The sequence below is a fragment of the Stomoxys calcitrans genome, chromosome 5 (assembly GCF_963082655.1).
Source record: "Stomoxys calcitrans chromosome 5, idStoCalc2.1, whole genome shotgun sequence".
Classification (NCBI taxonomy): domain Eukaryota; kingdom Metazoa; phylum Arthropoda; class Insecta; order Diptera; family Muscidae; genus Stomoxys; species Stomoxys calcitrans.
This window is the reverse complement of record NC_081556.1, coordinates 88,003,691-88,017,781: the sequence shown is the minus strand read 5'-3', so window position 1 is coordinate 88,017,781 and position 14,091 is coordinate 88,003,691. Positions and strand designations below refer to the sequence as shown.

At 41.5% G+C, this 14,091-nt stretch overlaps 1 protein-coding gene across 1 annotated transcript; it reads left to right on the top strand.

The window, feature by feature from the left end:
• Positions 1-5,908: 5,908 nt before the first annotated feature.
• LOC106088756 (zinc finger protein 181) lies at positions 5,909-11,917 on the top strand. The gene is made up of 3 exons (XM_013254426.2): positions 5,909-6,165; positions 6,437-8,198; positions 11,214-11,917. The coding sequence occupies exons 1-3, from the start codon at positions 5,989-5,991 to the stop codon at positions 11,777-11,779; spliced, it is 2,505 nt and encodes an 834-aa protein (XP_013109880.2). The 5' UTR covers positions 5,909-5,988; the 3' UTR covers positions 11,780-11,917.
• The last annotated feature ends 2,174 nt before the right edge of the window (positions 11,918-14,091 follow it).

The window sequence follows — 14,091 nt, the reverse complement described above, 5'->3', positions numbered from 1 at the left end:
TCAGATCTGTCAGAATGCCGCCCTCCGAACTGCGACGGGCTGTCTCCTCAGTTCTCATGTGGACCACCTCCATCAGGAGACAAAGATCCTACCAGTGCGAAGACATAACTACATGCTGTCTAAGCAATACCTTTTGGGCTGTTATCGCAGAAATCATCATCTTGTGGATAGATACCCACCGCCCAGAAGCCTTAAGGTTGATCTACACGATCTAGAGCGTGAGGTCCAGCGCTACAAGAGAGAACCTCTAGATCAAGCGGCATATCAAGCGGGTCTGAACAACATTCATGCAGACACGGTAGCACACGCGTTAATTGGCTACCGGGTGAATGTAGTCCTTGGAGAACGACCACCACCCATTGCACCCGAAGAAATCGACCTCCCCCGGCAAACCAGAGTGGTTATGGCTCAATTACGTTCCGGCAGATGCAGCCGCCTCAATTCCCACAGAGCTAGGATTGATGCCGACGTGCAAGATGTATGTCCCGATTGTAACCAGGGACCGCACGATACACGTCACCTGTTTAACTGCCCGGCCGACCCACTCGACTCAGACCCAGATCCCTGTGGACGCACCCCATCCTAGTCGCGGAGTTCCTGGGTCTTGACACTCAACAGAATCAAGCAGACGAAAGATAGTACACAATAAACTGCTACAACAACAACAACAACAACTTTCTCGCCAGTGTAAAAAACAACCCCCTACGTCATTTTTGCACGCTCATAACTTCCGAATGCTGAACAGAATACTCTGCTGTAGTACTAAAACAAAACAGTCCCAGTAATGCTAATCATTAATCGAATTTCCACAATCGATTTTTTGCTATCGAAGTCGATTCCCATTCAGTGTTTCGCGTCGAGAAAACACGGCAACTCTGAACTCATCCAGACGTATATTTTTTATTTATGTTGGAAAAATTCAATAATTTATAAATTTTTCGGAAAAGCACTGATTTAACAGGCATCTAAAGTGCAAATTTTTGCAAATAAGATGCCTGGCTTGGTACCATTGGACATGGACTTTGATGTAGCGGAGGAGGAGACTTCAACATCTCAAGACATTTCAAAAGTTGAAAATACAAATAACCTGAGCGCGCAAATAAATGCAACCAAGAGGCAGCATAAGGAGATTGCAGCGAATCAAAGCGACATTGAAATCCCCGATCTTCGGGAAAGATTAAAGAGACATAAGCAGACGGACGACAACCCATTTGGCATTCTAAGTGTACTTTCCCAAGTGGATTTTGCATCGACATCTACTGCAGCAAATGAAGACACCCAGGCCAACGATGTCAATAAAAATAACAACAACAACGACGCTGAATCCAAACCAAAATGGTGTCCACCAATTTTTATTTTCAACGTAAACATCAAGGCGCTTGTTGACTCCTTAAGGGAAACCATACCTAAATTCTCATTCAAGGTAAAGAATATGAATAAGAATAAAAGTAAAATATTTTTCGCTGATCCGTCCGTTCACTCATCAATGATGGCCCTTTTGAGGGAAAAGGGCATTCATTCTTACTCATTCACACCAAAGGAATTGAAACAGCCTTCCTTTATTTTGCGGGGTCTCACAGCTAGTACTGAAATAAAAGATATAAAGGAAGAATTGGATGAAATTGTCCCGAACACTGTAACAAATGTTACAATCTATAAAACTCAAAGAAACAGTAATACTGGCCTTTTCTTGGTATCCTTATCTCCTGGTAAGGGCCTGTCCGATATCTCTGGTATTAGGGGCCTACAAAGTCAAATTGTCTCCTGGGAAAAGCCGAGGAGAAAAGATTCTGAAATACAATGCCGGCGTTGTCAACGCTGGGGTCACATTGCAAAGAACTGTAATTCGAAGTACAAGTGCGTCAAATGCGATAAGACTCACGAACCTGGAGAGTGTCAACGCACTAAGGAGGATTCGTCAGATCCCTATTGTACCAATTGTGGTGAGGTGGGACACCCGGCGAACTGGCGGGGATGTCCAGCGTATAAGAAACATGTTGCTGCCCGTCAGCAAAGAGTAGCCAAGGCAATTGAGGAGAAATCTCTTGCTAGGAACAATGTCACTAGGGCGGTAGGCTTATCTGCGATAACTCCTGGCCACACATTTTCCAACCTTTTTAATTCACGTCCTGCACAGAACACTGTTCAGCAACAGAGACCACCTGTCATTGACCAATTCTTGAAATTAGCTTCTCTATTTCTGGAACCTGAAGAGTTGACTTTGGAGCAAGAGATCAACATATTTTTATCTGACTATTCAAATATGCCGAAAACAGAGGCCAAAATCGAATTTTTGCGCCTATTAAATAAAGTGCGAGTTAATTATGGACCATAGGCTCATAAAGTTTCTGACTTACAATGTACGATCTCTAGTTGATACTAGTCGTCAAATCGACCTTAAAAACTGCCTGCATCGGAACAAAATAGACTTTGGCTTCATTCAGGAGTGTCACCTGAAAGGAAATAGAAAAGCAAAATTAGATGGATACAATTTCATTTATAATAACTGTTCAGTCGGAGTTGGTATTGCTATTAGAAATACGATACAATATAATCGAATATTTTTGAATGACGTCGGAATAATTACTGCGCTGGCACAAATAGAGTTTGCAAATGATGACACACGTGGTAGATTTTTAATTGGATCAATTTATGTGCCTTGCAATTACACTCCGCAAAGATTCGAGGCTGATCTAAACAAGTTATTGCAACTGTGTGGAAATTTTGATGGTTATATATTGGGTGGCGATTTGAACTCGAAAAGTCCTGTATGGGGTGATTTAATTGAAAATTTGAATGGCAAGCTATTACGAAAGTGGCTTGAAGATAACAGCCTGGACGTTTATCGGCTATGTGACTCCTCACCTTCATACCCAAATGGCTCTTCGTTTCTGGACCACTTTCTGATCAGCCCACATCTGCTGAACAGGACTATGCCAAATTTTGAGATCACCACTTTACCCTCTTTTTCGGACCATTTCCCAATTAGACTATCTCTCCGTGTAAATCAGCCGGAACTCCTCTTGAGGGCTCCACGAACATGTACGTCATATAAAGACACAAATTGGCCCAATTTTATCCAGGATATGGACTCTGCATCCTCCCGCATTATGCCTCTTTTTACTTCCAATCTTGAAAATCACGAGATTGATACTTTAATTGGTGATTTCAATGCGGCTTTTAATTCAATTCATAATGCCCATACTAAACAAAGCCTTTTCCAAGGATATAAATTCCCACTTTCCGAAAAAGCGAAAAAATTTTATAAAATTAAACATCTATGGCAGAAAGAATTAAAAAAAATATTTCACCGGACGGGGAACCGTTTAAGCACTGAGTATATCGTATTATCGAAACAAATACAATTGATTAAAACTATTATCAAGGAAACTGTCAACATGGAACAGGCTGATCATTTCAACAAGAGATTGCAGAATATTAAACCAAGTCCATCCGCTTTCAAACAAATTTATCAACTTACTGGGAAAAATAAATCACCATTTTGCCAGCAAATTGTCCAAAACGATAGCATACTCACCAACAGCTCCGATATTGCACACCAATTTCAAGAATTTTATTCAGAAACTTTCCGAAAAAGACTGCCTTTGCACCCAGTTAGAGATTTACATTCGAGAATATCAGATTGTATAAATGTCATTCCTCGCCATATTTATACCTTTAACGATGAATTTAACGCAGTCCACAACCAAGATAATTTCCACTTCACGAATGCTGAAAGAGTCAAGGACATTATTCAATGTATGAATAATAAGAAATCTAGCGGTTTAGACGGAATTTCCAACTTTGTACTGAGAAAATTCCCGGACTCAACCATAAAACTACTCACATTGATTTTCAATCACTGTATAAACAATGGCTACTTTCCGTCGGACTGGAAAGTTGCAAAGATAATTCCAATCAAAAAGAAAACTGATTGTATGATTCCGTCCGATTATCGTCCGATTTCCCTCTTATCCAACGTTGGGAAAGTATTTGAGCTCGTCCTAAAAGAAAAGATTGAAAACGGTTATGTTATTGAACCCTTACCTCAGTTCCAGTTCGGATTCAGGAAAGCACATTCTACCCAGCATGCACTGCTTAAATTTCACCATGACATCTCTATCAATCTACGCAATCAATCATGCACTTTTGCTATATCACTTGATATAGAAAAAGCATTTGACTCAGTCTGTCATTTGGGCATTTTATATAAACTTATTCAGTTGGAGACTGATCCCCATATTGTGAAGATTTTGGCCAACTACTTCACGAACAGACGATTTTGTGTCGATATACAAGGTACAACATCTGCATTAGGAGCCGTCGAAAGTGGAGTACCTCAAGGAAGTGTATTGGCTCCACTTCTTTTCAACATATTTCTTCATGACTTTCCTCATGCAGCACAAGATTCGCAGGCCATTTTATATGCGGATGACTGTCTTATCTATGCCCACGATATATCTCCAGAAATCGCCCTTGAAAAAGCATCTGCACACCTGAGACTCATCAACGAGTATTATGACAAGTGGGGCATTAGAATAAACGCTGCCAAATCTCATGCGATTTGTATCAGGAACGCCTCTGGCAAATGTCCAAGATTCGTGGTACCCCAGAGTAAAACACTTAACCTCTCTCTGAATGGCGTCATAATTCCTGTTGAATCCAAAATCAAATATCTTGGCATTACATTTGACAAGATGTTAAAGTTCAACATGCATGCCAGACAAGTACTGCAAAAGACGAGAAGAATTTTGGGGTCATTTTCATATATACTAAATAGTAAATACTTGCCGCAGTCCACTAAACTACTGCTCTATAAGGTGGCTATTAGACCGGTGTTAATCTACGGCTTTCCAATTTGGTTCACCATCTCCCCCACTGTAGCCAAAGAATTGGAAATCTGTGAAAGAAAAGTCCTGAGAAAATGTGTGAACAAATATTATCAAAATCGCACAAAAAGATATGCAAATACTTACATCTACAATTCCTCAGGTATTGAACCTCTATGCTCCTATGGGTTAAGGCTCCAAAAAACTTTCATTGAAAAGCTAGCCACGCATGAAAATGACCTAATGAAGGAAATTTATGAATTAGAGAAAAATTCAACATGGGCTGATTCAGCTTACCTGTCCCCAGTGGCCATAATAAATGAAAACATTGACAACGATTCAGCCCACTTCAGCATAACAGAATTTTTCAACAAGACATCTGTAGGAACACATCGTGGATGAGAAATGATTAAACGATATGTTAATATTTTATAATATAATAATAATATTTTATAATATAATGATAATATATAATAGTTATATATATATATATATATATTGTATATATAATACTATACGATAGTATATAATAACATATAATTTATAATATTTTTATATGTATTCTAAATACTCACAATGAGCTTAGCTCAATTCGTTTTACGTACTTAACTCCAAAAACCAAATAGTATATAACATGTTCAAATGTTCTGTCCATTGCATATGAACATTTCTTTTAAATATATACACACAAGCCTGTGATATTTACATTTACATTTATAAACTGGTTATCCATGTCGCTCTGTAAGCTATTGTTATTAACAGAATATTGTTATCTCGTTATAGTTGTTGTCTAGTTATAAGTAAATTTTTGTATTAACAGACACTCTTTGCTCTGTAAGCAACTGTAAAGGCCGAGAGCAAGCCTTTTTGATTTTTCACTTTGTTTTGATATCCATATTCATATCTATTCAATTCATTGTAAAGCACGTAGCCAAGTATCCATATCATCGTGTATTGGAACGAGACAATAATAGTTCCGAATATAATTTTTTTTTATTGTTATCGATAAGTAGTACATGCAAATGTAATCGAAAAAGAAGAAGACTCAAATAAACACACACTTAATCACTTAATCAGTGTTTCGCGTCGCTTGATGAAAAGGAAAAAAATTAAAAAATTAGAAAATTTATTTTAACGTGTCTAAGATCAGATTTACATTATGGCCGCTGCCGTTTTGGATCAAGATGCCCTTCAGCAAGAGCTGAAAAAGAGAAAAATATGTCGTTTCTGCCTATGTCAGACAATACCAAATCTGACTAACATATATCAGCGTGATACTCGTATTAAAACTTCAGCCCCACTCCCTATACAAATAATGGCAATAGCATCTATTGAGGTACGTAGGAGTGTGAAATGTTATGGATTGAAATATTAAATGGTTTTAAGTCAATCTTAAGAATTTCTATGGTATGTTGTAACCTCTGCATGTATATTCCCGCCTTTTGTAATGCCGTCAGGCAACATGGACGACAAGGTCATTCACGGCACATTAATGCTTTGATTAATAAATGAATTGTAAATAGTTTTTATATGTACAAAAAACCTAATTGTTTGTAAGACCAACGTAAAACTTGCCCATGTTTAATAGCAGTTTTGTTTTCTTATAGGTCTTTAGCAATGATGGAATGCCTTGTTTTGTCTGCTCTGATTGTACAGCAATTTTTGAATTTAGTTATCAATTTAAGCAGATGTGCAAGAAAGCGGACAATTTATTACGACAATATCCTTTGACTGGTAAATGGCCTCAGCAATTGCCGCAGCCAATATTGGGGACACCAACGCAACAAACTTTGTCTCCCATGGGTATAAATAAGCAACGTGCCCAAACCACACAAATTCGCATCCAATCGGCCAACAAGCAGATCGTTCTTCAGGAATCTCCAGCACAAATAAGAAAAATTCTAAATGCTGCGCCTGTGCCAGACCCGGAACCTCCGCAGCCTGCGCGTCCAAAATCAGAAATATTTGATGACGATTTAGCAACGAGCTTTCTGGCCAAACTTGAAAATAACGATGAGATATCAATAGATGACATCCAGCAGCTTGTGGGTTCTGAAGATGCAGATGAAATGGATTACGCTGATCCAATCCAAAAGCCAACAACTGTCGTTGAGACTTCTTTAAAAAATAAGCCAAAAAAATTATTGAATAAGGCATCTGTGCGAATACTCAACAAAGATGCTGGTCTTGATCAAGAGCCAAGACTTAGTTTGCCGAAAATTAAAAAGGATCAAGATGGCAAAATGGAAATCGTTGCCGAAATTCTAAACGTTGATGAGCCCTATGAAAACGAGTCGGACCCGAAAAATGCAGAAGTTATTGAAACAAATGTTTACCCTTGTCCTCACTGTGAGCGATCTTTTCCCTTGTTGCAGCTTAGAGATATACATATAAAAAACCATACACGGGACAGAAAATTCGATTGCGAGGAATGTGATAAATCGTTTTTCTCCAAATATGACCTGCAACGCCATTCGTTTACACACAACGGCGAGAAACCATTTAAATGTTCTGCCTGTGACAAGGCTTTTTCGCGCTCCAGTCTTTTGCAGAGGCATGAAAAATCGCACACTGACATTCCCAAGTTTATATGCGTTACGTGCGAGCGACCATTCATATCAAAAGAGGCCATGGAGAAACACGCAGAACGTCACAAAATAAATCGCCCTTTTCAGTGCAAGTTGTGCAACAAAGTGTTCGCCTTTAAGCAAGGCCTGGAACGCCATGAAGTTATACACTCTCGCCAACAGCCATATCCTTGTCAATATTGCAACCAGAGCTTTTCGACTACTACCAAATTGGCACGTCACTTGACTGCACATGCTGGTCAGAGACCATATCCATGCAAATTTTGCAAGAAATCATATCTGTTGTCACATCATTTGACTCGACATTTAAGATCGCATAGAAATCTTTTAGATACTTCCACGGTGGTCTCATTTATGTGTAGCAGGTGCGGCTCCAACTTCGATACACGTGACCAATTGATTGCTCATTCTACAACACATGCTACTAAAGATAATCTGTCTTGCCCTCTGTGCAAGGAAAGCTTTGATAACATTGAGATGTTGACAGCACACATAGGTTCCCATTCGGAGGGTGAGGCATATGCTTGTGAATTCTGCGATTTGATCTTTATGACACCTGAGAAATTGCTAATACATACCGATGCTGAGCATGCCCAAGAAATGGAAGCCTACCACGAAGATGATCGCGTACAGGCCGATTTGAAAACCCAAAACCAGGAAGGAGCTATTAATTCATCAAATATCAGCGACGAAACCTTTCAAACAACAGTTGATGAAATTCTCTTTGATGAGTCTTCAGAGTATGCAGAGAAGCCCGAAAGTCAGATAATCATAAAAACAGGTAATTGAATATTTAAATTGAATGTTTCATGCATAGGTTAGATAATGGTGAACGTTAAATACTTACTTTGGCAAAATGAAGTTTGACACGCAGACTAGCAATAGCGACAGTCCAAAACTTCTGCCAGAAATGCAACTCACGAATCCAGCACTCATAAGCCGAATAACTAGAATAACGGGAAACTTCTCTCATATCCATGAGACCGTCCAAATATAGTTTTGCGAGTCTGAACGACACCTTTTCGAATTTCATTTGTTTCTTAAATGTCGCCAGCAATAGTGGGGCGATCAGATTCGCTTAAAACATTTTTGTTGATTGTAAAACTACAGTAAAGATAAATCTAATACTCAATTGGCAATAAAACCCACAATCCCGACAAATGGAATCCGAGCTCGTTATCACTCGTCCGCCTTAACGTCTTATTAAGATAATAATCCCCGCACAAAAATTTTGCTCGCTAACAACTCGTCTGCCGTGACTCTTTATTAAGATAATAATCTCCGCAGAAAAATATTCAGTTAGTATACTTTGCACTGTTAATTAGAGCACGCTACTAACTAGGCGATCTGGTCCCTCTCAAATTTTTATGACTTGCAATGTTCTCTGACTCAGAGCCCTTGGCAACTCAGCGCTGCTTTTGGCACAACTTTGTCCGCAGTATGCTCTGATGGTCATCGGCTTGCAGTCCAAGAGATTCGACGGATGGTCTTGCGGTTGAAAAACTCATTCTATTACAATACACAAACAGCCAATGCTACAATACATCGCCAAAGCAGAGGACCTCATTCAATCCAATGGAACGACCTCCCTCCCCAAAGGTGCTTGCAAAGTATGGGTAACTCAGGTCCTATAATTCCTTTTAAATGGCTTGAAGAGTGTTGTCGTTCTTGATGCAGCAGTTTGTTGTGTTCTATATGTCGTCTGCTGTTGAGTATCCGCAACTTAGATGGGTTGCATCCAGAGAGATCTGCGGCGAGTCGAGTGGGTTCTTGTTGTTGTTGTAGCTACATTTTCTTGTGGAAGTGGCGATTCTCGTCAAGCTCCTGTAGGTGAGTAAGCTCGTTCTGGTCCAAAGGACCGATCGCCGCGGGATCTGGGTGGCAATTGGTTATATAAAGGCGCCAATAACCCACCTTGTCATATCGAGTATCATGGGCGCTCAGTATTTGTGCGAAAGCCGGTGGCCCCTGGCCTCTCACTTCATACCGCTGATTGTCCGCGACTGCCGTTGCAGCTACTCTGTATGGAGTATTCCACCATCCGCAACCTGTGGACGCGCCCGGTAGCTCGCTGCTATGCTTCTCGTGACAACAACGAACACCACACAGATTGGACCTCATTGTTCCAGCTCGTGTGATGCTCACAGCTATCCCGTGCCGGGAGTCAAGTGGGTGTGGCTTGACAGTTAAACAGGTGACGTGTGTCGTGTGGTCCCTGGTCACAATCGGGACATACATCCTGCATGTTGACATCAATCCTTACTCTGTTGGAATTAAGGCGTATTTGATCAGGGGGAAGGGAGGCGGTGGTTTTCCTAGGACCACATTCACCCGGTAGCTATTTACCGCATCTGCTACCGTGTCTGCATGAATGTTGTCTAGGCCCGTTTGATATGCCGCTCGATCTAGACGTTCTCTCTTGTAGCGCTGAACCTCACGCTCTAGATCATGAAGATCTACCTTAAGGCTTCTGGGCGGTGGATACCTATCCACAAGATGATGTTTTAGATGGTCTCTGCGATAATAGACCATTAGGTATTGCTGAGACAGCATGTAGTTATGTCTTCGCACGGATAGGATAGTTATGTCTTCGCACGGATGTCTCCCGATGGAGGTGGCCCAGATGAGAACTGAGGAGATAGACCGTCGTTCGAAGCGCGGCATTCTGACAGATATTATTCCACTGTGTCACATAGCTGACGAGACCATAGTGGCGCTGCTTAACTTACGGCCAACGGCCAATTGCTTTGTTAGTGGTCAACAATGTTTCCTTGTCAGCATCCAAAGTACTGCCGGCAAGTAGTTTGAGGACCTTGGTTCTGTTGTTGTTGTAGCAATGTGTTGTACACTAAGGCGGCAGCTCTTGCCGATGAAGGAATTCATCGGGTCAATCCGGTACGTACAACCGGCTGCCAAGGGATAAGGACCTTAGCTCTACGTGTGTCATGTGGGGAAAATGTGTAAGAGCTGTCAAATGCGACACCAAATGTTTTGGGACACTTGATGATCGGCCACCTTGTTTACTACAAATACGCGTGAAGTGAATAATGAGCTGATTGTGATAGTCGATGAGAGAAACGCATCAGCTCATTATTCACCTCACGCGTATTTGTAGTAAAAAAGGTGGCTTAATATTTGTTGGTACATATTTTCAAATCTCTTGTAGACGTTTAACCTGTCGCAGATGGGTGCACGATCGTAAAACTGTCCGCATAATTTTACGATGCTGATTACCTAGGTTGGAGGCCACCGTATCACAGAGGTTAGCATGTCCGCCTATGACGCTGAACGCCTGGGTTTGAATCCTGGCGAGACCATCAGAAACAATTTTCAGCGGTGGTTTTCTGTGGTTTTTCCTAATGCTGGCAACATTTGTGAGGTACTGTGTCGTGTAAAACTTCTCTCCAGAGAGGTGTCGCACTGCGGCACGCCGTTCGGACTCGCCTATAAAAAGGAGGCCCCTTATCATTGAGCTTAAACTTGAATCGGACTGCACTATGAGTGATATGTGAGAAGTTTGCCCCTGTTCCTTAGTGGAATGTTCATGGGCAAAATTGGCATTTGATTACCTAGGTTATTCCCTCACAAGTGTCGCTAGCACCAGGAGGAGAAACCACCGTTGAGAATTTTTTCTTACGTTTTTGCCGAGATTTTAACCCACTTAGGCGGACATGTTACCAGTGAACAAAGGTGACCCCACTTTTCTTCTTCAATTCTTCAATTATAAACAAACATATTGTACTTTTTGTATACAGGAGTAGAGTATAACGCACTAATTGTCATATCTTTTTTTTAGAAAAAATGTCTCCGCAAATAATAAACCAAATTGTGATCCAGAGTGTAGCGGAAAATACCAAAGGGGCGGATGAAACCGAAGATAACAACAGCCTTCTGGTACCACTGAAACAACGTAAAATTCAAACTAATACGAGTAGAACTGAATCTCAACCCATGGCACAAAAATCGACACAACCTTCGCCACAATTGCGACGAAAAATTCCTTTAAATCAACCGACCATAGAGAAAAGCCTACCTTCAATTGCAGATTCGTTGCTTAAAATGCCCAAGGGTGTTACAGTTAAGAAAACCGTAATTAAGAAAACCGCACCAAACAATACCCCCATGAAAATGCAAACTTTGAACAAATTTCTCAATAAATTGGAAGTTTCGAATAAATCACAAGGAAATGTAGACCGTTTGACATCGAATAATAGTTCAAGTGTTGTTAAAATGAAGATTGGCGACAAAAACGTTAAGGTACAGAAGATGCGTGTAACAAAGGCCCAAGCTGAGGCTATGGCCAAGGAAGGCAAAATAAAAATTAAGGATGGGCAAATGATTTTGAACAGAAGCGTTCTTTAATTTAGGCTATTCATTTAGTTTGTTCAATTTCTTTGTAATAAAAAATAGATTTCTATGACTCCCTATACATACATATACATACTTTATTATTGTATTTATATATATATAAAAAATCTTCAATTTATATAAACATACTCGTGTTATGTACATTTCTATTTTACATTTAACATTTTATTAGATGTTTTGTTGTAAAATCAAACAATAATAAAGACGAAAATAACATTCTGCTTAAAATATGAACATTTCTTTTATTTATATAAGTTTAAACTTGATTAATTAACTGTAACACTTATTTCCATTCTTTAGTAGTTTACTTGAAAAAACCGAATTGACGACCCCTAAATGCGTTTGAATCATGAAACGAATGAATGAAGAGATTAACGCCTTCTCTGAGGATGGCAAAATCTGCATCGTTTCGGTGCCGGGCCATGACGGTGCAAGGGGAAATGAAAGGGCAGATGATTTGTCGTGAAGGTCAGAGGACTGCCGTCAATAAACTTGGTTAACCCGAAGCCTTTCGAGTCGACGCAGTACGAGTTGAGGGAGTGGACGACGAATGCGCATGCAACATTGTGGAACAGCGAAACGGTCGGTAGAGAAGACGAGGCTATTACTGAAAGGAAGCAAGAAGGAGGTCAGTATAGCTATTGGTATCATAACGGGACATAAAGGACTACGAGCTCACGTATGTAAAATCGGTGCGGCAAGTGATAGCATGTGTAGGGCATGCGTGGAGGATGATGTTGTTGTTGTAGCAGTTTATTGTGTACTATCTTTCGTCTGCTTGATTCTGTTGAGTGTCAAGACCCAGGTCTGGCCGGGCAGTTAAACAGGTGACGTGTATCGTGCGGTCCCTGGTTACAATCGGGACATACATCTTGCTCGTCGGCATCAATCCTAGCTCTGTGGGAATTGAGGCGGCTGCATCTGCCGGAACGTAATTGAGCCAGAACCACTCTGGTTTGCAGGGGGAGGTCGATTTCTTCGGGTGCAATGGGTGGCGGTCGTTCTCCAAGGACTACATTCACCCGGTAGCCAATTAACGCGTCTGCTACCGTGTCTGCATGAATGTTGTTCAGACCCGCTTGATATGCCGCTTGATCTAGAGGTTCTCTCTTGTAGCGCTGGACCTCACGCTCTAGATCGTGTAGATCAACCTTAAGGCTTCTGGGCGGTGGGTATCTATTCACAAGATGATGATTTGGATGATTTCTGCGATAACAGCCCAAAAGGTATTGCTTAGACAGCATGTAGTTATGTCTTCGCACTGGTAGGATCTTTGTCTCCTGATGGAGGTGGTCCACATGAGAACGAAGGAGACAGCCCGTCGCAGTTAGGAGGGCGGCATTCTGACAGAACTGAATATTATTCCACTGCGTGTCACAAAGTTGACGTGACCACACTGGCGCTGCATAACTTACCACAGACCGGCCAATTGCTTTGTACGTGGTCAACAAGGTTTCTTTGTCTGCTCCCCAAGTGCTGCCAGCGTGTGACTTGAGGACCTTGTTTCTACTTTTGACTTTATTGCAGATTGCTGTGGCATGTGGGGAGAAAGTGTAGGAGCTATCAAATGTGACGCCAAGTATTTTGGGACACTTTATGGTCGGAATCATTTCTCCATCGACCATCACAGTCAGCTCAGAATTCACCTCACGCGTATTTGTAGTGAACAGTGTGGCTGAAGATTTGGTGGCGGATATCTTCAGATTTCTTGCAGCGAAATATGAGGCAAGCTCGTTGAGTTAGACGTTCAACCTATCGCAGATGTCATCAATGGGTGGGGGGCCTGATGCCATGATCGTACAGTCGTCCGCATATGATACGATCTCTATGCCGTCTGGAGGAGGTGGGATGGAGGATAAACAGAGCCGGAGATATCACCCCACCTTGGGGAACTCCCTGTTTCACTCTACGGTGTTTTGACTTCTTATCCCTAAATTCCACAAATGACTGGCGGCCACACAGATAATTCGCGACCCAACGTTTCAGGCCTGGCTGGAGGGACGTGTTGGCGATGTCCTCAAATAATTTGGCATGGCTGACCGTGTCGAATGCCTTCGATAGGTCCAGTGCCACGAGGACCGTCCTATCACATGGCCTGGGTTGATTGAAGCCACGGCAAATGTGTGTGGTGATGGCATGCAAAGCTGTTGTTGTGCTGTGCAGTCTCCGAAATCCGTGTTGATGCTCGGAAATTCTCCTACGAGGCTCGGGAGGAGTAATGCCTCAAGCGTCTTAGCCACTGGTGAGAGAAGGGCGATCGGTCTGTACGACTCCCCCAAACTCGGGTCTATACCAGGCTTCAGTAG